Source organism: Bipolaris victoriae (genome assembly GCF_000527765.1).
Source record: "Bipolaris victoriae FI3 unplaced genomic scaffold scaffold_9, whole genome shotgun sequence".
In the NCBI taxonomy this organism is placed as follows: Eukaryota; Fungi; Ascomycota; class Dothideomycetes; order Pleosporales; family Pleosporaceae; genus Bipolaris; species Bipolaris victoriae.
The window spans coordinates 13,931-34,537 of NW_014575383.1; the positions used below are offsets into that span (position 1 = coordinate 13,931).

The 20,607-nt window shown below is 51.2% G+C and overlaps 7 protein-coding genes across 7 annotated transcripts; 3 read left to right on the plus strand and 4 right to left on the minus strand.

Moving 5' to 3' along the window:
• Positions 1–502: 502 nt before the first annotated feature.
• COCVIDRAFT_12446 (hypothetical protein) lies at positions 503–2,067 on the plus strand (the record flags this gene model as incomplete). The annotated part of the gene is made up of 4 exons (XM_014705235.1): positions 503–677; positions 745–922; positions 979–1,205; positions 1,283–2,067. 4 exons carry the CDS (start codon positions 503–505, stop codon positions 2,065–2,067), a joined length of 1,365 nt encoding a protein of 454 aa, XP_014560721.1.
• Positions 2,068–2,522: 455 nt separating this feature from the next.
• On the minus strand, positions 2,523–2,954 carry COCVIDRAFT_34093 (hypothetical protein; the record flags this gene model as incomplete). Its single annotated transcript, XM_014705288.1, has 2 exons — positions 2,523–2,750; positions 2,805–2,954. 2 exons carry the CDS (start codon positions 2,952–2,954, stop codon positions 2,523–2,525), a joined length of 378 nt encoding a protein of 125 aa, XP_014560774.1.
• A 2,552-nt stretch (positions 2,955–5,506) lies between these two features.
• COCVIDRAFT_23022 (hypothetical protein) lies at positions 5,507–6,664 on the plus strand (the record flags this gene model as incomplete). The annotated part of the gene is made up of 1 exon (XM_014705258.1): positions 5,507–6,664. One exon carries the CDS (start codon positions 5,507–5,509, stop codon positions 6,662–6,664), a length of 1,158 nt encoding a protein of 385 aa, XP_014560744.1.
• Positions 6,665–7,936: 1,272 nt separating this feature from the next.
• On the plus strand, positions 7,937–8,878 carry COCVIDRAFT_88217 (glycosyltransferase family 32 protein; the record flags this gene model as incomplete). Its single annotated transcript, XM_014705289.1, has 1 exon — positions 7,937–8,878. The coding sequence occupies one exon, from the start codon at positions 7,937–7,939 to the stop codon at positions 8,876–8,878; it is 942 nt and encodes a 313-aa protein (XP_014560775.1).
• Positions 8,879–9,422: 544 nt separating this feature from the next.
• COCVIDRAFT_88148 (hypothetical protein) lies at positions 9,423–10,949 on the minus strand (the record flags this gene model as incomplete). The annotated part of the gene is made up of 2 exons (XM_014705290.1): positions 9,423–10,198; positions 10,253–10,949. The coding sequence occupies 2 exons, from the start codon at positions 10,947–10,949 to the stop codon at positions 9,423–9,425; spliced, it is 1,473 nt and encodes a 490-aa protein (XP_014560776.1).
• Positions 10,950–14,799: 3,850 nt separating this feature from the next.
• COCVIDRAFT_34097 (hypothetical protein) lies at positions 14,800–15,403 on the minus strand (the record flags this gene model as incomplete). The annotated part of the gene is made up of 2 exons (XM_014705291.1): positions 14,800–15,189; positions 15,338–15,403. The coding sequence occupies 2 exons, from the start codon at positions 15,401–15,403 to the stop codon at positions 14,800–14,802; spliced, it is 456 nt and encodes a 151-aa protein (XP_014560777.1).
• A 2,614-nt stretch (positions 15,404–18,017) lies between these two features.
• On the minus strand, positions 18,018–18,239 carry COCVIDRAFT_88162 (hypothetical protein; the record flags this gene model as incomplete). Its single annotated transcript, XM_014705292.1, has 1 exon — positions 18,018–18,239. A coding segment is annotated over one exon (222 nt), but the record flags the coding sequence as incomplete, so codon positions are not given.
• Positions 18,240–20,607: the final 2,368 nt, after the last annotated feature.

The following is a 20,607-nucleotide window of genomic DNA, read 5'->3' on the forward strand; positions in this document are numbered from 1 at the left end:
CATGTACGACTTGAGAATTGCTGCCAAATCGGGCCAAAATCTTTATGCGGTCGCTATTGGCCGAGCAGCAGGGATAATTTAAGAATAACGCCGATTCCGCCTCTACTTTCGGGACGACTAGACGCATGACTTAGGAGGGCAGGGAGAAATCTCAGCCCTGCAGCGTCTAGCATTGCTATCAGTGGTCGAGCGGCAAAGTAAGGATCCTCTAGACTTCCGTGTAGATTGCACGCCTGTCAGGAGTGGTCGGAGTGATCAAGGGTCTTGTTATCCATTGGAGAAGACACGGTTCACATACTACGTAGTGCTTATTTTTCGAGGTCCAAAGGACCAGTCTGCAACATCCTGCACCGTCTTAGTGTCCGCCTAAGAATTAAGCTAGCAGGGCCGCCATGCTTATACCTTTAGCGTCTTAAGCTAACATTTCGAAATATACATAAGTACGTAGACAATCCTACCCCTCCCCTACAGCATGTGTCTGGTATCGCCGGTCCCCTCAATCATGTCTCGTCGCCAGCTATGCCAAGCAGCCTTGGTGTTGCAGACACTCATTCCACTCTCATCCGGAGCATTCTTTGAAAACAACGCTGATGCCCTTCGTGAATTCGATATTCCTGTTGCAAGATCTGTTCACCTACTAAACCCGCTTGCCAAGCGCGATTCGGGCAATCCTATTGGTAAAGCAAAAATCTTGCATCGAAGCAGCATAGCGGAGAGCTGACAATGGTGTGTTCAATTCAATAGCCGCTCGATCCGCTGATAGAAACACCGGTCCCACGCGAACTATCATGGACGGAACGCGCTATGCCATCGATGTTACGCTCGGAGGAAAAACTCATGCTGTTGAATTTGATACCGGAAGCAACTCATTTTGGCTACCCAGTGCCAACTTCACATGCTTTGATATCGACAGCAAAGTGAAGTAAGTATGATGCGGAAGCTGGCCGCGAATTACAGATTGACTTACACTCTCTGCAGGCCTCAGTCCACATGCGGCTTCGCATCGGTGGGTCCTGCCGAGTATACTGGGGGACGAATACCAAATATAAACTTTAACATAACATATCTCAGCGCAGAATTTGCCAGGGGCTCTGTTGGTCTCGAAGACGTGACCATCGCAGGTTTGACAGTCCGGAATCAGCATATGTCGCTGGCGGAGAAAGTCTTTCTCAGCACTGCGTACAATATGACTAGTGGAGTTATCGGTAAGTCCTATCTTCCATTTTTTTGCGATATCGCAAATAGTCTAGCAGTCTGATGCATGTATGTCTGACGATAACAGGGTGGGGACTGGGCAATTATACTGCATACTATCCAGGAGATAACTCAGACCTTGATAACAAAACCGACCCAAACCACACCTGGATTGCTACCAAGACTTGGATCCAAAATGCAGTCGAACAGGGCTTAGTGGAGAAACCTATATTCTCAGTCAATCTTGGCAACAGAACGGAGAATGCTGCAAATTTGAGCACATCTGGATTCGTGGCTGTAGGAGGTGCGCCACTTGACGGACTTCCCTTTACTGGGGTCTGGGCCCAGTCAAAAGTTAGCACTACGACGTTTGCGCCCTGGGGCGTGAAAAACAAGTACACCCACTGGAATACCAGGCCAGATGGATTCACCATCAACCAGACTTTTGTGCCATGGGTTCCCGGTGTCTTTGCTGACGGCGGAGAGATCTTTACTATCCTCGATACTGGAACCCCCTGGAGCTATATCCCTGATGACGCTGCGAAAGCCATTGCCGAAGCGATACAGCCTCCAGCATATTACTCGGTTTACGACAGCTCGTATATCGCCAATTGCAATGCGACAGTTCCTCATGTAAGCCTCCGCATCAATGGTACGGACCTCCCAATCAACAAGAGAGATGTGCTCCTTGATGGTTGGCTTGGTCACGCCAATGATTCGACTGTGCTGTGCTGGCTTGGCTTCCAGCCTGCCTTGCAGCCCAAAGTAGGTGGCACTGCACCCTTTCTCTTGGGAAATACATTTCTAAGGAATGTACTGGCTGTACATGACGTGGGAAATCTGAGGATGCTGTTCGCTTCGCTGAAATGGTGATTCTGCTGGTCTAGCGTGGAATTGATGAATAAGAGCACTATATTCGTGTAAATCGAACTCATAATCTCCCTTGATGCCATTATCCCCTGGTTTGGACATTTATGATTAGAAAGTCAAACTCGTATTGTGATATTGTCGGGATCATCTTGCTACGATCATGTATATGCCAGTCTTCATGGATACATCACTTCCCAGGACAAAATACGCGGGAATTTTAACAGCAAGTCTTATTTGCATTAATGTAGACCAGGATTGCATAGCAGCATAGTCCCTCGGTATAAAACTCGGAAAGATTGCAGCTCATACCTTTTAAACATCACAAGTCACCAGATAATTTGCAAATATCCATTGACAAATACGACCATGTAAGCCGATCTCTTTTCTCCATATATTTTCAAAATCTCAACTCAAGGCTCTAAGCACTACTCATGCATCAAGTCTATCATTTCTCTTTCTTAACCGCAGTTGCAACCGCACTCCTTGGGGTTGTGGCAGTTAATGCCGCAAGACTGCTGCTGGTTGCACGAGCCCCAGTCGGTGCATCCGTACCAGTCTCCAGATCCGTCACCGCGAGCGGTCCAGCACCACTGGCCGCCATCACCACAGACCTTCCAGCATCGCTTTTTGCCAAGATCGCAGCCGTATGGAGCGGTTGAAACGCAGCCACGGGGGGAGAGTGGGCTCTACAAGATGGAGGAGTCAGTGACTGCTTACTTAGGGAATTTGATATTACATACGGCTTTGTCGGTGAAGCTCATCCATGGTGTGTTTGGGGGTGGGATTGAGGAGTTGGCGAAGTCTGGGGCTTCGCCCTCATTGCCGGCGTGGGGAGCTGCGAAGACGCCTACAGCTTGGGCAACCCAGAAGAAGATGGTGGTGAGTTGCATTTTTGCGGTTGAAGGTGAGTTTGGGGGAGATGAGTGATCGATGGGAGTGTGTTGATGAGAAATGATGAAGAACGCTCGAGACTTATATACCTTTCTTTTCGAGTTGACTTCTCGTTGCCAGCATCTGTCGAACTGCCTACCATATCTGCCTTAGACCCCGTTGATCTTCGCTTAGTGTAATTCAGACGGTTGTCCCGTCGCCCCATAGATGGAGGATTTACTAAATGTCCTAAGTTTGGGGGCCTTACGTAGGGTCCACCACAGGACGCCTGAAGACAAGAGCAAGTCCAACACTATTCAGCCTGAATCTCAGTCCCGCATCACTCTATGTATACGAGTTTGACTGGAGGTGTCTTGATAGCATTATAATCACTGGGTTGCGGAGAATATTTTACACACTCAGCGAGAATAGGAGGATAAAGTTACATCAATCTGTGCGAATGCCAAGCGACCAAGCCGTTGCAGAATTGCTTGAATCCCAAAGGATTCAGGGTCCGGTCGGTTAAGCTTTGTTCTGCACTCCACTAACTGCATTTGGCAAATTCTTAAAAATAGTCCCAGAGACAGCGTCGCGTGCAGTAACACAAAGCTCTGTTGTATCTCCGCAACACTAATAAAAGAGTCCCTGTCTAGCGCAGAACTGGTATGCAGGTCTTCCTCTCTTCGGCAAGGCGAATCTCCATTTTGATGATATCTACAAGGTACCATTGGGTTCCAAAATTCCGTTGCGCCACGTAGCTACAACATATCTCCTGTTTCTTCGGTGAGACTAACAAATCGTGGTGTATGACTACGACGTAACTATAATATCACTGCAAAACGGAGCTCCAACCGAACAGCCCCTCCGTTTTGTGTCCTAATCTATGCAAGCCTAGCCCCCAGACTACCCGCTACATACTAACCCAAAGTAGGCCGAAAACGGAAGGAGTAACTAAACAGGCTTTCAACCGCTGTAGAATGAGTTGCTAAAGATCTGAACTGCCCTAGCGCCCTATGAGCAGGACGTGTCACGGTCTAGACTGTCCATCCTAGAGTACTCGTATCACACCGCTAACAAAAGAATCTACTTACCGCGGATGGGAAAACACGCCAATGGTGCTTGTTTTTTCTGGCAAACGCGCCTGCCAGCTATATAGGGGGGCTCTAAATGGCCTAACGGGTACCTGCTTGGGCATTCTCGGGTCATCATTGCGACGGGATGCCAAATAAACCGCGCAATGAAACACCGCAATGGAACATTGTACCTTGCACCCGTCCTACCTTACAAGCGCGCTGGAAGAGATGAACAGGACGCCTGATGTGACTGCTTTACAGCCATTCGCAACCGGTCCAAGAATAAATTGATCTCTAAGATTAATCAGGTTGCGATTAGGCATACATGGATATGATATACACTTCTGGAACCTTCGCTGTTGGCTTTCTCAACCTGCAATCCTTGAGCGCTAATCAGCCCGAGAACCATTTCATCCACGCTCATTCGTCTGTTATACCTAGAAGCCTTGGACAAATCTCGTATAAGTCGTTGCTTCCGATGAGACGAGTGGCGCGCCTGCCGCACTCTCAAGCTGGACTAGTCTTTGAACTCCTTGCGCTTTATACAGATGTGAAACAAACTTAATTCTGCAGCCACTCGTGTCCAGCTGCGGCTGTCTTAGTCTTTTAAAACTTCTCGTGGCCTGATCCCGACGCAGTGTCAATCCAACTGCCATTCCCACAAGTAATATAAGTCACTTTTACTTTGCTATCGTCACTCTTGCGAACTAAGAGGTTGGGATGATAGTAAGCCAGTTGGCTCTTCTTACGAATGAATAAGTCAGTAGAGAAGGTAAAGGCAGAAGTATGAGGACTTCTCCTATAGTTGATATCATACTGAAACTAGAGAGGTCTGCGGATCAGACTTTCTATGGACTCACTTCTGATCAGCAATGTATCGAAGAGCTTTCATTTGGCCGCACTGATGAGAGGGGTGCCATTCTGAAGCTGAACCATTGTCATGGCACTGTCGTCTTCTTCGATCTCACTACCTTTCAAACCCTTCTCACCGTCATATTCTTAGGCCTTTTCGACTACTTCAGCTTTTCCAGCTTCTATGACTGACTTATCTCACCTTTATCCATGCTCTCTCACCTCCTTCGGGTCATATTCTCACTCATCAGAACCAGCAGGCCTTCTGGGTAAAGCTGCAGCTGAAGCTTCCATTCTGGGATGTCTGCCTCACCAAGAATACTGAAACTGGCGGTTGGTTCGATTTTGCCTCTTCCTTGAGTGAGATGCGGCTTAAATCTAGGATGGCGCACTTCTCAAACATTCTCATGAACACACCGTAACTATTCTGAGGCGTTTTTCTGGTTCAAGAAACAAGTAAAGGTGAAAGAGTCGGGCGTGAGAGTGATCACTTCACCCAAGGTAAAGTTACTGGCATTGCTACGTGCTATCCATTGATGAGCCTGTCGGATACAGTGGGTATATCAAGCAGCCTCCACTTCCTCTGTCAGAAACACCGCTCTCTTCTGTAACACCGTCGTCGTCTTCTCCTTCCCGTCATTGCAGTAATGACGGACATCAAACTTACCCGCCAAGCCATATATGCAGCCACTGAAGCACAGATCCCAGACCTGTCCTTCACAACGGACGGTGCAGCATTCCAGCACCCAGATATCTTCGATAATTCCAAGCCCGTGTTCATCAATGCTCGCAAGCTGTCCAGTGTAGTATACAAGAAAATTATTGCGAAGTGGGAAGAGAATCCAAATGGACCAAAGTCACGCGAATCCCTAGAGTTGACGGCCGCCGAGACCGCTGAAGAGATTGGAGAAGACATGGACCGGTATTTACTTGTGGGCTGGGTTCCCCAGACACAGCAGCAACCAGGGAAAATCGTCAGGAAATACGGCCGTCCTGTGGGCATCGATCGACCAGACAAGGCCAAGATCATTACATTCGACAAGGACGAAGATGACCTCCCGCTGATGGTTGTGGTGAAATCTTCGGATGAAGAAGTCGAGCTCACTTCTGTCCATAAGTTTGTCCTGCTAGAGCAAGCCGACGGTTTATGCATTCCCTACAATGTCCATTCAAAGGAAGTGTATCACCTCAGTCTCTATAGGGACATGACGACGAGCAACTGCAAAAGGCTTGCTGCATGGAACCAGGTAGCATGTCAATATGCATACCAAGGACGAAAGAGACCAGAGACTGGGACGACCAAGAGATTGCAAGGTGCTCGGGATATGAAGAAGGCCGTACTTCCACCAAACAAGCATTCCGACAATGACGTTGATGAGACCTCCACTGAGGACATGTCAGAGGACAACGCCTCATCTCTGCAAGAGATGACAGATGTCAGTGACATCGACAAAGGCCTCACCTTCAACCCACTCAAGCACAAGGAGTTGCAGGCATTCGCAGATGCTGGCAACGAAGAAAACGAACCGTTTACGCAAGCACAAGCAGACGCCATGGTCAAGGAAGCCCAAGTAGCATGGTCTAATGTCCAGCACCTCAACAGCTACCATGTTTACCTGCTAGCTCAGGGAATGCGCGAAGCCGGACTCACCCCAGCATATGCTCACCTCAAAGCGTTCGTGCTGGAAGGATGCTACCTCATCGCCGAGGCCCCTGACGGCGAAGACTGGAACGCCGAGGAGCTGGGTGTGATTGCAGTGCATGCTGAAGAGACCGTGCAGCGCGTGCTGAGCTACATCGAATGATCATGGGCGAGTAGCAGTAGGATGATCGCCACGACTGATATCATGAGAAAGCTCGGGGTCATTGAGATTGAGACTGTTTCCAATGAGATGACGGAGATCACCACAGCTGGTATCAAGGAAAAGCTGGGGGAGATCGTCACGGCTGATACCTAGGAAGAGTAGAGGAAGGTTATCAAGAAGGTGGCAGTAGGTAAGCAGACCCTTGACGCCGATTTCCAAAATATCCAGGGCAGAATACTAACTTGCTAGACTTAGATATTCTTCGTGCGGCTTCCATGGATATAGCAAAGGGTTCACATTTGGGCTATACAGCTAGGGACATGGGTATTCTTGGAACAGCAGGAATCTACGGTATCAGGCATGCGATCGACATTGTCGAAATGGTGAAATAAAGAAGCCGTCAAGGAACTATGCCTCTTCTCGATTAGAGTACTACACTACTTTGATATACTTAGAATATCTACTCTTCTTCCAATACACGTGACGTGTCCGAGTAGTACAACGATCGGTTCGATAGAATATCAACGTCGCTGTGGAAAACAGCGACAATCATCACTGTCACTTAGATCCTGCGATGATAGCGCTTGAACAATGGTGCTAATCATCACGATCGGTTAGGTCTCAGGATGATAAGGCTTTGGATATTGCAATGAGTACTCTGTATCTCAAACGTCTCGAGCGCTATCTCGCATCGCAACTTCAAAGCGAGCTTCGTCTGCAACCGCCACACTCGGTATAGATACACACTACTATCGCCCCCATCCCTATAATCACATTCAGCACTGCACAGTAGCCCGATCTTCCCATTCCCCCCCCCCCCCATCGTCCGATCTCAGCCCCATACCCAAACGTTAGCATGCGCAGCTGAAATCCCACTAGCTCCGCGCCCATAAAGGGGAGAGAGAGGGGCTGATAGCGCGGACCAAACAAAGTTGCATTTAGAAGCGCCGTAGAATCCCGCGGGCGGCGAAACGGCGCGACTAAGCAGCTAGCATGATTGGACGCAGCCATCACTCAAAGGAATGTCAGCGGTCAGCCCTGTCAAATGTCTTGTTGCGTCCCGCTAACAATGTTAGTCCAGGGCGGCGCGCATATGCAAGGCGCGAAAGCAGGCGCCCAAAAGGTCGTATTAGCGTCGTATAGGAATGATTAAGCTCAGCGATCGCGCTTGGAGAGAAATCAAATAATAATGTAACAAAAGCTGACCGCATCCCGCGTGTGTTCGTATCCCCTTGTTCATCCTCAGTTCTTTCGTTCAACTTCTTCCCGACCATGTTGGCGCGGCCCCCGCAGCTATCCAGAGCGCTGACTTACTACGCGTTAGCCGCGCTCTTTAGCATAGGAATCGTGTACCATTTTCTCTCGCTGCAGGGTAGCTTCATCGCACGTGTACCGGGTCTTCCGGCAGATAGTGCCCAGCCGACGGAGATCCCAAAGCTCATATGGTACAAACTTGGGCCGAATGGACTATCTGACGAAGCGCGCGCATGGACAGATACGTGCATCAAGAACAACACAGGCTACACAGCGCACTTCTTGACCGACGAAGACAGCGACGCGTACGTGCGCAAAACATTCGCTTTCCGCCCAGACATTGTAGATACCTACCTCGCGCTCCCCATCCCCATCTTCAAAGCCGATCTCTTACGCTACCTGCTGCTCTGGGACCAAGGCGGCATCTGGTCCGACCTCGACGTATCGTGCAAGGACATCCCCATCGATGACTGGGTCCCCGCCTCGTACAAGAGCTCCGCCGCCATAGTCGTAGGCTGGGAATTCGACCAAGGCTGGCCGGGCAAATACGTGCGGCAGTTTGCGAGTTGGACGATCATGTCGAAGCCGCGGTCACCGCACATGATGCAAGTCGTCGACGATATCTTCGAGACACTGCGGGTGGAGACGACGGAACACGGCATCGGGATTCAGAATGTTACGCTGGAGATTATGGGGGATGTGGTAGATTTTACGGGCCCGCGCCGCTTGACGCGGAGTGTGTTTAAGAGTCTGGAGAAGCAGATGAACCGCACACTTGATATAAGTGAGTTTCATGAGATAATGCAACCGAGGCTGGTGGGGGACGTGTTGATTATGCCGGGGCAATCGTTTGCGGCTGGTTCGAATACGTATACGGCGGAGCAGCAGAGCGAGTTGCCGCCACAGCTGGTGGAGCATCATTATGCTGGGAGCTGGAAGAATGATAAGGGTGGTGAATAGGAGGACATGGGGTGATTGGTTGAAAGAAGGTCGCGTTGCAACTGGTGAGTTGGACGCCAAGTCGGTCTCAGTGTCCCCTGGGTATCATAGACGGCTAGCCATGCGATGGTGGTCCTATGCATCAGGCAGTGGATGGGGCGTCGGAACATGCACATTGCTATCGGAGCAAGGCAGCTGCCACGAGCGCTGTCTCATGCGGAGATGAGCTCTACGAGATATGTGGACAAGACCAGGCAAGCTGGAACGAACAGGTTGAGGAAAGAGGACGTGCGGTGCAATATGTGGCGCTAGAGACGGATGCAACCTCGACCTGCATGACGAGTCGCACAAAAAGCAACCCAGTCGGGACGATGAGGAACTTGGTTATATAGGGTCCAGGGACTCTCGATCTAATCCAGTAGCCACGAGAACAGACACGATGGAACGAGAGATGAACATAACAATCAGAAGTATCAAGCTTTACATTGCTACTTTTGCCATTACAACAGAGTATCAAATATCATAAGTCGTCAATTAAGAATCAAGGCTTCTTCAGTTCCCTCTTTCACAAAGGCAGAGACATTGCCCTGCGCGCCTGTCCCTCCCTCGGCTTATGCGGGGTACTACAAACGCACTTGCACCAAGGATATGCATCGCCGTCCACTCTATTCAGACGATCCCAAGTCTTGAGCACCACACGATCAGCATGTGCCTTGACCTCGACCTCTGCCTCTTCTCTCTCTTCTACCAGACGCTCTTTGAATTCGACCAGCTTCTCATTGCACTCGTCATTAAAGGCAGTGATGTGGTCTTCTTTGAGCGCGGCAAAATCAAGCCGAGTGTCAGCAAGGTAATCCTCAAACTCTACGCTAGCCGAGTTGTGGAGTTCAGAGGCTTGGTGCGAGGCTTGATCGAGGGCATCACCAAGTATCCTTTGTATGTGGGTCTCGGTATAGGTGCTTATGACAGATCTGACGACTGTTGAAGGGGTCAGTTTCTGACTCGGGATTGGACGGTGCTTTGTGGGCGTGTGCGCGAGCTGGTCGGGATGTCGTGTCGGCGATAGAGATGGCGACGATGAGGAGCCAGCGAGTATTCCCGGAAGGAGGTCTTTCAGAATGCTAGGAAATTCGGCACGCAACAAATCTGGGAGGACTTCCTTGACGGCAGATTTGACAAGGTCTTGGAAAACATCCACCTGCACAGTGGCAGTGGATGACGTTGTGGATTTTGCACTCAGCGGTGATGCAGAAGGGGTACGTTCTTTTGAAGAACGCGCGTATGTATGGTCTCGAAGGAGGCGCTTCGGTAAAGGAGATTCGGGCGTCAAGCTGGTTCGAACTGGAGATTGTCCGTTAGCAAGTAGTCAGTACTGTGACCGACTGGAAGACGCACCATTTCTCGAGCGCTTGCCCGACACACGTGCGTACGGAGGCGGGGCGTCATCTACTGTATCTTCAATGGGAGCAGCAGCCCCGGCTACCGTATGCTCGATGGAAGGTAGAGGTTCAGATTCAGTATCCTTGACACAGTTGAGAGTTGACCAGTCTACTTCCTCATACCAACGGGTAAACTGTGGGATGGCTAAAACCCCAGTAAGCTGGCGAGAGCCCTCGATGACGCTTTGAAGCCGGGAGAAGTTGCTCTTCTCAAGCCAGTTGATGTCGAACAAGATGCGCACTTCTGTCGCCCTGGCCAACGGTAAAAGCTTATGGAATCCGGTGTGAAGGCCGGACCCTTCAGTGTTCATAATGCGAGGATACCATACAGAACAGGGTGCTTTGAGCATCAGCGACAGCATCCGCGGCCGAGGTTTCCCATGTCGCGCAATGTCGTCCAACAATGTACCCGGAAGAGCGACACCAACATTTCCAAGTGACATCTTCCCAGGGATAAGATTGTCACCTTCATAGCGAAGGATTAAGAGCTGCGGGTCGTGAACGCCATGTATTGAAACAAAGTGTCCGAGAGACAGGGAAAATTGGTCGTCCGAGTGCAAGATCTTTAAAGAACACGGCCACAACACGGATTCATCATTTGCAGGAAAGGCTAAGGCAGGGACACCTTGGTTGCGAACAAGGCTGAGCACCATTTTTCATTAGTTCTTTCTACAGCAATGTATACTTAACACTAAATGCCCCTTTGCGATCAAGCAGCAAAGGAAACCCGCCCGCCCGGGCTTTCGCGGTTGTTCGCGCAGAGCAGCCCTGACTCTGTCGCAGCAGTTGCAAGAGCAGAAGACGCGTCCAAAATCGTGCCCCACTAAGCCCGCCGTATCTACCACCTGTGACTTGCTGGAGTATCGCCCCGAAGATGCGCGAGTCGGAAACGTGGAGACCGCGAAGCCGACTCGCTGTGTCAAAGGCCTTGCAGTAAGGATGGCGCACTGGGGCAAGACGCCAGGCAGGTCGATACGACGGTTTAGCAGCTTACAATGTTGAACGGTAAACGCGTATGCGTGCGTGCGACGAGGTGGATTTTGGAGGATGGATGCGAATCGAGGTTGAGGTTGAGGTTGAGGTGGTGGAGTTGCGATGGGGAGGGAAGTGGGGAGTAATGGACGAGGCTGGTGTGTTCGTACTGGGCGGTCCGCGTCGTGCAGGGCTTGGCACTGCGCTAGGCAGCGACACCGTCGACTACCATTCACTCATGACTTCCAAAAGTGAAACTACCTGGTGAATACCTTTTTGGTAATTTCTCCGATTTCACTAGTTCTTTTAATGGGATTGCCAAAAGAGCTATAGCGGGTGGCGAGAATTCGCAACCGATGTTTCTCGTGACTGTGGAAGTGAGAAGTTTGGTGGTTACAGTCGACTTGAGCAAAGCCGAAACGCGACGGCAAGCAATCTTCAACATTTGGTGGATTGATTCAGCACAGATTGAACGTGGTATAATGCAGTACTTAGTGATATGACAACATGATTACAGAGTTTATCGAGCAAAATAAGCAGTGCTTACAGAAAGGTGCAGAGTATGACGGAAGTTTGGAGCCTGCTACTCATAGTCTTCTTGGTCCAAACCCATAATGCATGTGTATGTACGATGTTTCTCTGCCAGATCAATATCAATCACCTTTCTGTCAAATTATGGAGTAAAAATCACTTGCGCACTTGGTCTTAAAGTCCAATTGCAACCCGCACTATCTCCGAATTCTTGACTTGAGTGATTGCGCATGTAAAAAAACAAACTAGGGATAAACACCAAATTTGGATCTCATGTAACCATGAGCCATTTGTTCAAAGCTGCTAGTATGATTCCTGTATGTATATGATTGACCTTGGCTGAATATATTTTACCGTCTATGCATTGTTGATTCACGCTGATTTCAGCTAAACAAATATACATAGTACCAACGTGGTCAATCTGACCAAGGCTTCAAAAAAAAGACCTTGACTCGTAAACAATCTGGAGTTCATTGCGCAGCAGCGATAAACATTCAGCTACAAGAAGACAATCCTCGCAGATATACAATGTCCCAAAATCCATATGTAGAATTGGTAATCACAGTTGCGATAATACTCTTCATCATGTCTGACCTCTTATCTTCATGATGAGTACGATCTGCCACAACAGATGTACATTCTCATAAGCATCTCAAGATTATGAAAAATAAAAAATAAACCAACAGTACAACATGAGAGGAAAAAAACTACTCAAGTACTCCTTCCGCCCCCTCCAAGCCGTGCACCACGTATGAAAAAAAAAGCCCATCATCTCATCCTCCCATGCATTCCACATTTTCAACCAAGCAACTCTGCCATCGCATACAACCCCATTTTCCTTCCACCCCCCCCCCCCGTTTCATCTCCTCCCCTGCTCGCTCTTTCGTCCCCGCATTCTCTTCCCTACCATTCCATGCATACCCTCATTACCACTCCAACCCGTGTATTTCATATAACTAATTTATCCACACATCTGCTTTTTTTAAACTCCGCACACGCACTCGTAACTCGCCAGGGCTAAATCGCATCTCCGAGGAACGACGTCCGGCCGCACGGATACGTGAATAACGGGAGTTTTTTTTTCTGGCATGGCTAGCGTTGTGATGAGTTGATACTTGCTGATGAGGAAAAAAAAGTAAGGGTGAGTGAGTGGGTTGATGCGGTTACATATGCCGCGATATTGAACATGGGAATTAACTTGAACTATGTATTTCGCGCTGAATCGACATTTTTTCTTTTTTCCTTCAAATACAATATCTCAATAATATACAGTTACTGAATCCATGATGATTCTATCAATCGTCCGTCCTATGCCCCGATTCTCCCATTTCCCATTTCCCATTTCCCATTTCTTAACTCTCAACAACAATAACAATAAATTCACCCTTGATAGTATTGTATTTCTTTTAATCGCTTTCGTCATTACCACTATGATTATGATTACGATTATTGGACCCAATACCATTTCATCAGGGAAATAATCCACATGTGAGTAATACAACCGGTAAGCGGACAAGTCGGTAAGCCGGACGCTTAAATTACCCGATAACTTTAACTACTGGGGGTGCGGAAATGGTTTGCATAAAAAAAAGGTTGCTATATGTTAGCGGAAGGCGGAAAGTGGGTGGATTATTATGGCTTTTTTCTACTTTGGGGTGGAGGTAAGATTTTGGCGGGGTAGGGGTGCGGAGGGACATGGGGGAGGGAAATGAGATGAGGTTGAAAAAGGGGGCGAAAGAAGGGTGAGAGATTGAATCACAGCTGGGTTGATGATGAGATTCGGATAGAGGAAAAGGTGGTATGATTTTTGTGGAGTGAAGAGTTGTGGAAATTGTAGTTGTGGCGTGTGGAATGTGCATGCTGGTTAGGGTGTGGCATTGTCATGGGTCGTTACCAGGGGTTATTACTATGAGTTATCGAATTGTTTCTGAGTTGGAAACAACAATTAATCAAGCTTTTCTAGTTTCTTCAAGTTAAGCGTGCTACTGAACCAAGTCATTGAACCATGTAGCCATGAGCAGCTCTTGAAGAATCTCACGGCTACCTGTAGTGCATATATACTTTCCCATCAGCCCGCGGAATACGAAAAAGTAAGCACCTTGAAGACGAAAAGCATTTTGCAAAAGCACCGCCGACAAACGTCGGAAGTCAGATGTACGTCACGTCAACGGTTCAGACCGTTGTTTCACGTCAGTGCCCGTCGCATTGCGTCAACGCGAGCAGAGTCAAAAAATCAAGCATACTTTGTTGTGTGGTGACACGGACGGGATGCGAAACAAGCGTTGGATGCAGCGGGAGTACAGCGGACTCCAGCAGCTATCGATAGTAGCGCGACGCCAGGTCTAGAATCAAGATACCAGTGACTACTCTACATAGTACGCAGGTATAGAAAACGAAACTTTGGACCGAGCCAATTGGAGGTGGTGTGGTCTTGGGATGGTAAGGCAAGATGGATGCATGATAGTGACAGTACTGCAGCTGCCTGTGCCAGTTTGATCAAAAACGTCTTGGCCGACCAATGGGGGCGTTGACAAGTGACGTCTTTGAGAGCGGAAGAGCGTCAGAGAAATGTAGGGCGCTCGATATCGTGATGGCCTAATGTTTCGTTTCAAGCAAGTCTCAGGCCTCTGTTTCGAAGGGCGGGGCGAACCGCTGTAGCAGATTTGGGAGACTAGTGACAAGTTTGATAAGAAGGAAAGGCTTGGTATGGGGGTTTTGATGCAGACGAGGGTATAGTACGTCAGCGAGTGAATATTATGGGTAAGGGTGTGCGGGGTAAGGAGAGTATGAGGAGAGAAGAAGGAAAGAGAAGGAGGGGTAAGTGTTTGACCGTGGCAGTTTGGGGGTTTGGGGGTTTGGGGAGAAAGGGAAGCGACGTTGGGCCTTGGCTCGAGCGTTTTTTTCCAGAACAGCATGAGAACCAAAATAGCATGCCAGCTCAATGCTGTTGTTTAGCGACGTGGGGCAACAACAACAGCAGCAGCAGTGGCGATGGACAGGCTAGAATATCGAAATGCTCGTGTTGCTCATCTGCAATATTGCCTCATTTATTTCCCACAGATCGGGAGCGGGACAAGAGAGCATAGCGCCGCGGCAGGCCAGCCAGTGAGGAGGAGCAGCATCTTGGAGCCACCGACCGGAAACGGAGTGGAAACTGGGCGCGGTAGGCCTCATTTCCGAGCAATGGAGGAGGGAGTTGGCGGAGAGTCGAGAACCGGCTGCGCACTGGGAGGGAAGAGCAGCAGGGACAGCGGGGACAGCAAGGGACAGGCTGGACCCGGCACATGGCAGCCTGATCCCTGGGGCATCGCAAACGGGTAGTGGGTAGGGCAATAGGGGAAGCCGGGCCATGTGCAACAGGCTGAGACTGGCACCCACTGTTGTCCGTGGCTGTGTGTGCAATGCGGCGATGGGTTTGTGTCAGAGTAGTAGGCATCGTGGTGAGCACGAGGGCCGGGGGGCAGAAAGCCCATGTACTACTGTTGTGTACTACGAGTTACTACTGTATGTTTGTGTGTGGCCTTGGTACTCTCCATACGAGTAGTGCCAAGTCCCCACGGACTGTGGCTCTGTGGCTAGGGCGGGCGCGCCGTTGCTGCACCATAGCGCATGACGACGCGGCGCAATGGCGACGGACGCAGCAGTGGTTGCTGGATTGCGCGGCGTCGACTCATGCTAGCAGAGAGCAAATCGACATTTGGCTTCTTTTGTGCAGACTTGTGAAGTCGCGGTGACTGTATGAGGATGTGCGCCCAGGTCGCGCGTCGCACCATTCCCACGCTTGCCCAAAGCCGTCAACCCGGCGATGCACTGCTGGCCTGTTCACCGGGCCACACGACAATACAATGCTTGGTGACGAGCACGTCTTCGTCGAGCATCGCTATTGCCGGCAGCAGCACCGTGGCGCAGCACCCGTGGCCAGGGCACTGCAGTAAGTACATGTGGATGCGTGGTGCTGGCAAATTGGACAATGGGCCGAATCGCCATACGTAGTCGAGCTGCATGCCAAAGCGAGTACTCGGACACAAAAGAACGTACGATATACATGGACGACGGCATGTGCGCAGGTGCAATCAATGGACGAATAATACTCAGATAGCTGCTTAGATGGTGACATAAGAGTAGTATAGACGCCAGTGCATGGCCGGCAAGGAGGATCTGCGCCTGGCCGGCATTCGACTCTAAGCTGGCGGCATGAAACAGCAGGGCTAGGGGCCGCGGCGAGCAAGTAAAAAAAGAAGGAAAGGAAAAAAAAAGAGGAGCGCTGGACGCTGGACGCCGTACTTGGACGGATTCGAATGCGACAGGGCAAAGACGGTGTGGGCAGTCCTCTCGGCTCTCGGCGCCCCAGCGGCTGCTACGCTCGACGTTGGGCAGGCGCGGCTGTGAGTGGCTGCGTGCGAGCCGCCCCTGCCCTTTTGCTCGCAGGCAGCGCCGCCCGCTACTGGCCCCTGCCACCGCTTGTTCCTGAACGAAATTAACAGCCGCCAGGGGCACGCCCAGCGCACGTCCACTCCCGACCCATAGCACCCACCTGCTATCCTTGGCCCCCCGGCCTCCACCCACTGCCCGCGACCTTCATATACTGCCCCTCCCTCCGCTCCTCGATTGCTTTTTTCTTCTTCTCTACCCCAAAGGCACCCGTCTTCTACACTCGCTACCCACTTGTCTTCGGACGTCACATTCTTTGAACCATCCAGTCACTCTTTCCTGGATTTCAATCTATCTTCTTCGCCTGCTAATCCGTTCCCCGACCCGTCCTTTTCGTCTTATCCATATCCAATTCATTGTTTAAGAGCAAGGAACTTTTTAGAAGACCGCAATCATGATGAAGCTTACCGTCGCTTTCTTGGCCGCCCTCGCCGCTGCCGACGCTGCTGAGGCCCGTAGCCAGCGCTTTGCCCGCCGCCAGCAATACGGCTCCTACGGATCCTACCCTTCTGTTCCTCAGAACCAGGCTGGCTACAACGCCACCAACCCTGCCTCCAGCTCCCCGGTCCCCGTTGTCCCTGAAGCTGCCACCAGCGCTTCCCCAAGCCCATCCGCCCCCGCTGGCGGTGAGTACGGCGCTGGCTACCCTGCTGCCACTCCTACCCCCGCTGTCCCCGAGGCCGCCAGCTCTGCTCCTGCTGCTTCCTACCCCGCTGGTGGTGAGTACGGTGCTGGCAAGCCCTCCACCCCAGCTGTCCCCGAGGCTGCTACCAGCGCTACCCCCAGCCCTTCCGCTCCCGCTGGTGGTGAGTACGGTGCCGCCAAGCCCTCCACCCCCGCTGTCCCCGAGGCCGCCAGCTCTGCTCCTGCTGCTTCCTACCCCGCTGGTGGTAACTATGGCACTGGCAAGCCTTCCACTCCCGTAGTCCCAGAGGCCGCTACCTCCGCTACCCCCGCTGCCTCCTACCCCGCTGGTGGCAACTACGGAACTGGCAAGCCCTCCGTCCCTGTTGTCCCAGAGGCCGCCTCCAGCACTGGCTACCCCATGTACCCCACCGGAACTGGCTCTTACCCAGCCTCTTCCACCCCCGTCAGCGACATGGTCACCAGCACCATCTACAGCACCCAGATCTTCACCAAGACTGCCTGCCCTTCCACCGTCACTGACTGCCCTGCCAAGTCCACTTCGCTCGTCACCAGCGTTGTCCCCGTTGGCACCACCGTCTGCCCCCAGAGCGAGGTCCCCCAGGCCACTCCTACTGCTGTCACCAGCACCTACCCCGTCTCTGAGGTGACCTCCGTCTACACCGAGACCCTCGTCTACACCATCGGTGTCGGCACCACTGCCCGCCCCGTCACCACCGAGATCACCACCACCTCGACCTCCACCCAGTACAGCACCGTTGTTGTCACTGTTCCCGGCGCCAAGCCAACCCCTGAGGTTCCCTCTAACCAGACCAAGCCCTCTGGCCCAGCCGGTGGTGAGGGTTACCCTACTGGCCCAGCTGGCGGTAACGGCTACCCCACTGGCCCAGGCGGTGACAAGGACATCACCAGCACCATCAGCTCCACCTCCACCTCCACCAAGTACATCACCGTCAAGCCCACTCCCTCTGGTGATGTCCCAGTCGGCTCCGACTCCTACCCCACTGGCCCTGCCGGTGGTCAGGGTAAGCCCTCTCCTTCCACCCCTGCTGGTGAGGAGGGTGACGAGTGCGCTCCCGTTACCGTTACCGTAACTGCCAAGGAGACCATCACTGTTACCGCTGGTGGTGACTACCCCGTCGCTACCCCCGACTCCAACGAGCCCAGCTACCCTGCCAGCACTCCTCTTGTCCCCGCCGACAAGACCTCTGGCATGCCCCCTCACCCCACCGCTCCCTACGGAAACGGCACCATGCCTTACATCCCCGTTGGCACTGGCCCCGCTCCCGTCCCCAGCAGCGCCACCGCTTCTCTCCCCAGCTTCTCTTTCGTCTCTGAGAACTCCAAGCCCACTCCCAGCACCCCCGCTGCTGCCTCTTCCGCCCCCGCCTACCCCGTCGGTGGTAACTACGGTGCTCAGCCCTCTCCTTCCACCCCCGCTGCCGCTGAGTCCTCGCCTGCCTACCCTGTAGGCGGTAACTACGGTGCTGGCAAGCCCTCCACCCCAGCTGTCCCCGAGGCCGCTACCAGCGCTTCCCCAAGCCCATCCGCCCCCGCTGGCGGTGAGTACGGCGCTGGCTACCCTGCTGCCACCCCCACCCCCGCTGTCCCTGAGCCAGCCACCTCCAGCCCTGCTGGCGGCAACTACGGCAGCGGCAGCTACGGAAGCTACGGCACCTACTAAGCGCTGAAGCTCTCTACTCGTAGAGTAGCCTCGTGTTTTGTTTGCATCGCATGTGTATAGGGTCACTTGGCCCATTTTCTTGCCTGTCCACTGAGCCCATTGGGCCAAGTCTCCTCAGGCAAGGGCCAGACGCGATCATGTGGGTTACAATTGAGGTTGGGAAAAACATAGAAGTGTAGGTTCCCAGAGCAGTTTTGTTTGTATTACATGGACAATATATCCCTTCCCGTTGATACACCTCTATCCCACTGTTCGCATCTTACTCGTGTTTGTCGCGCTTGGGTCTCTGGTGCAAAGAATGGGCGATGAGCGACATGTCTCATGACTTCTTGTTCCAACCAACCTCTTTTTCCTATGTTGAGTACCTTGGACTTTGTTTTGAAAAGACCATCGGGGATGGCGGTTTACTTGCATTTATTCAGTCTAGCATCTTTCTTCGATTTTTGAAATCCTCTTTTTTTACTCCACCTCTTCTTTCTCAATTCTGAGTGACTCTTTCGTGATGTTTGATTAGCCAACTCCTTCTCACGTGACTCTTACTAATTCCATGCTCATCCAATTATACTAAATCCCATTGCGTCACGTAGTCGAAACAAAGGCGCCCCGCCGCCACTGCCACTTGCTCATCTTACGCCATTGGCAAACACCCTCCAATCCAATCGCCGTTGAGCAAAATACAGTGGGACTGCGCCCCCCCCCTTCCCCGATGCAACCCTGTTCTTTCAAATCTCCCTGCCACTGCCGCATGACCCTTGTTTGACTGTACCTGCATATGCACATCCCTGTCAGTATCCACTCGGTGACATTTATGTGGCTCGTGCGAGGTATATTGGTGCAGGGATTAATTATCCTTGTTGGATTCTTCTACTGAGAAGAGCTGGCGTTGGCATTGGTTTGTCTTTTGCTCCTGTTTATCTTTATTTAAGAGATTTCTTTGGGGGGGGGCGAATTTTTGCTTTCGGATCCCGAGATCGCTGATATATATATGTGTGTGTGTGTGTGTGTGTGGGTGTGGGTGAGTGACATTGTTGTTTGATTTGCCATTGGGCGATAATTGAGTGCGTTGGCCGCGCGGTTATGTTGGTGTGATATCCCGGGATTAAACAAAAAGCGCCTTTTGTTGTCGATTGGGGGGAAAGGGGGGGGGGAAGGAGGGGGCTAATGATGTGATTAATTTCCTTATTATCGATTAGTCTCGATTACTTTTATCCCGCGCCTACGTGTATGTGTGTGCGTGCGCACATGGTGCCTTTTCATTCGATATCATCACATTTTCCTATTCTCTTCTCAATTGCATCGTCATCATCCCCACACGCCGCCTATGGCTATCGCCATGTAGGTACAATCGTATTACTTGCTTACACATTTCGAAAATGCGCCATTCGTATCATCCCCACACACACACACACACACAGATAACATCCGTTTGAGGCGTTTTCCCGCCCTTCGTATCATGTTCTAATACGAGATTATGCTATACCCTTCTTTTCACTCTCTCGTATAAAGGACTTAGTAAACGGCGTTTCTTACGCCGCTCCCGCCCCGCGGCGATGCGTGGAAAGTTTATCGGGAGTGGGGAGGGGGGGCGCACTTGGTGTCAATGCATCTTTTTGGGGCGCATGTTAAGTTATTATGCGCGGAAAGGAAAGAAGAAGAAAGAGAGTTTGGAAGGGGGGTCCCGTGCGTTTTGTTCCCGCGTTGTTCTAGTAGGTGAGTACTTTTACTTACACAGGGCTGAAGAAGGTTTGGAGCCTTGTTTTGAAGACGAGGTGTGGCGCAGAGTATGAGTATCACAGGATTGAGTAATTTCTCTGTTTTTTTTTCGTTACTCTTTTGAGATATCTTGGATGTGTAGAACAAGTTGGATTCAAAGGTACTTGGTGCAAACTACCGATATCTTCTCGCCATGCTCCGCTCCCTAGTTTGCCGGCGAGCGTCATTTCCGAGTGAGCACAAAGTTTGCGATGCCCATTGCCCAAAATCAGATTTCACGCATTCGTCATCACCTTTTTTTTAACACTTTGACTATCATTTCGGAAGTTTGTGGA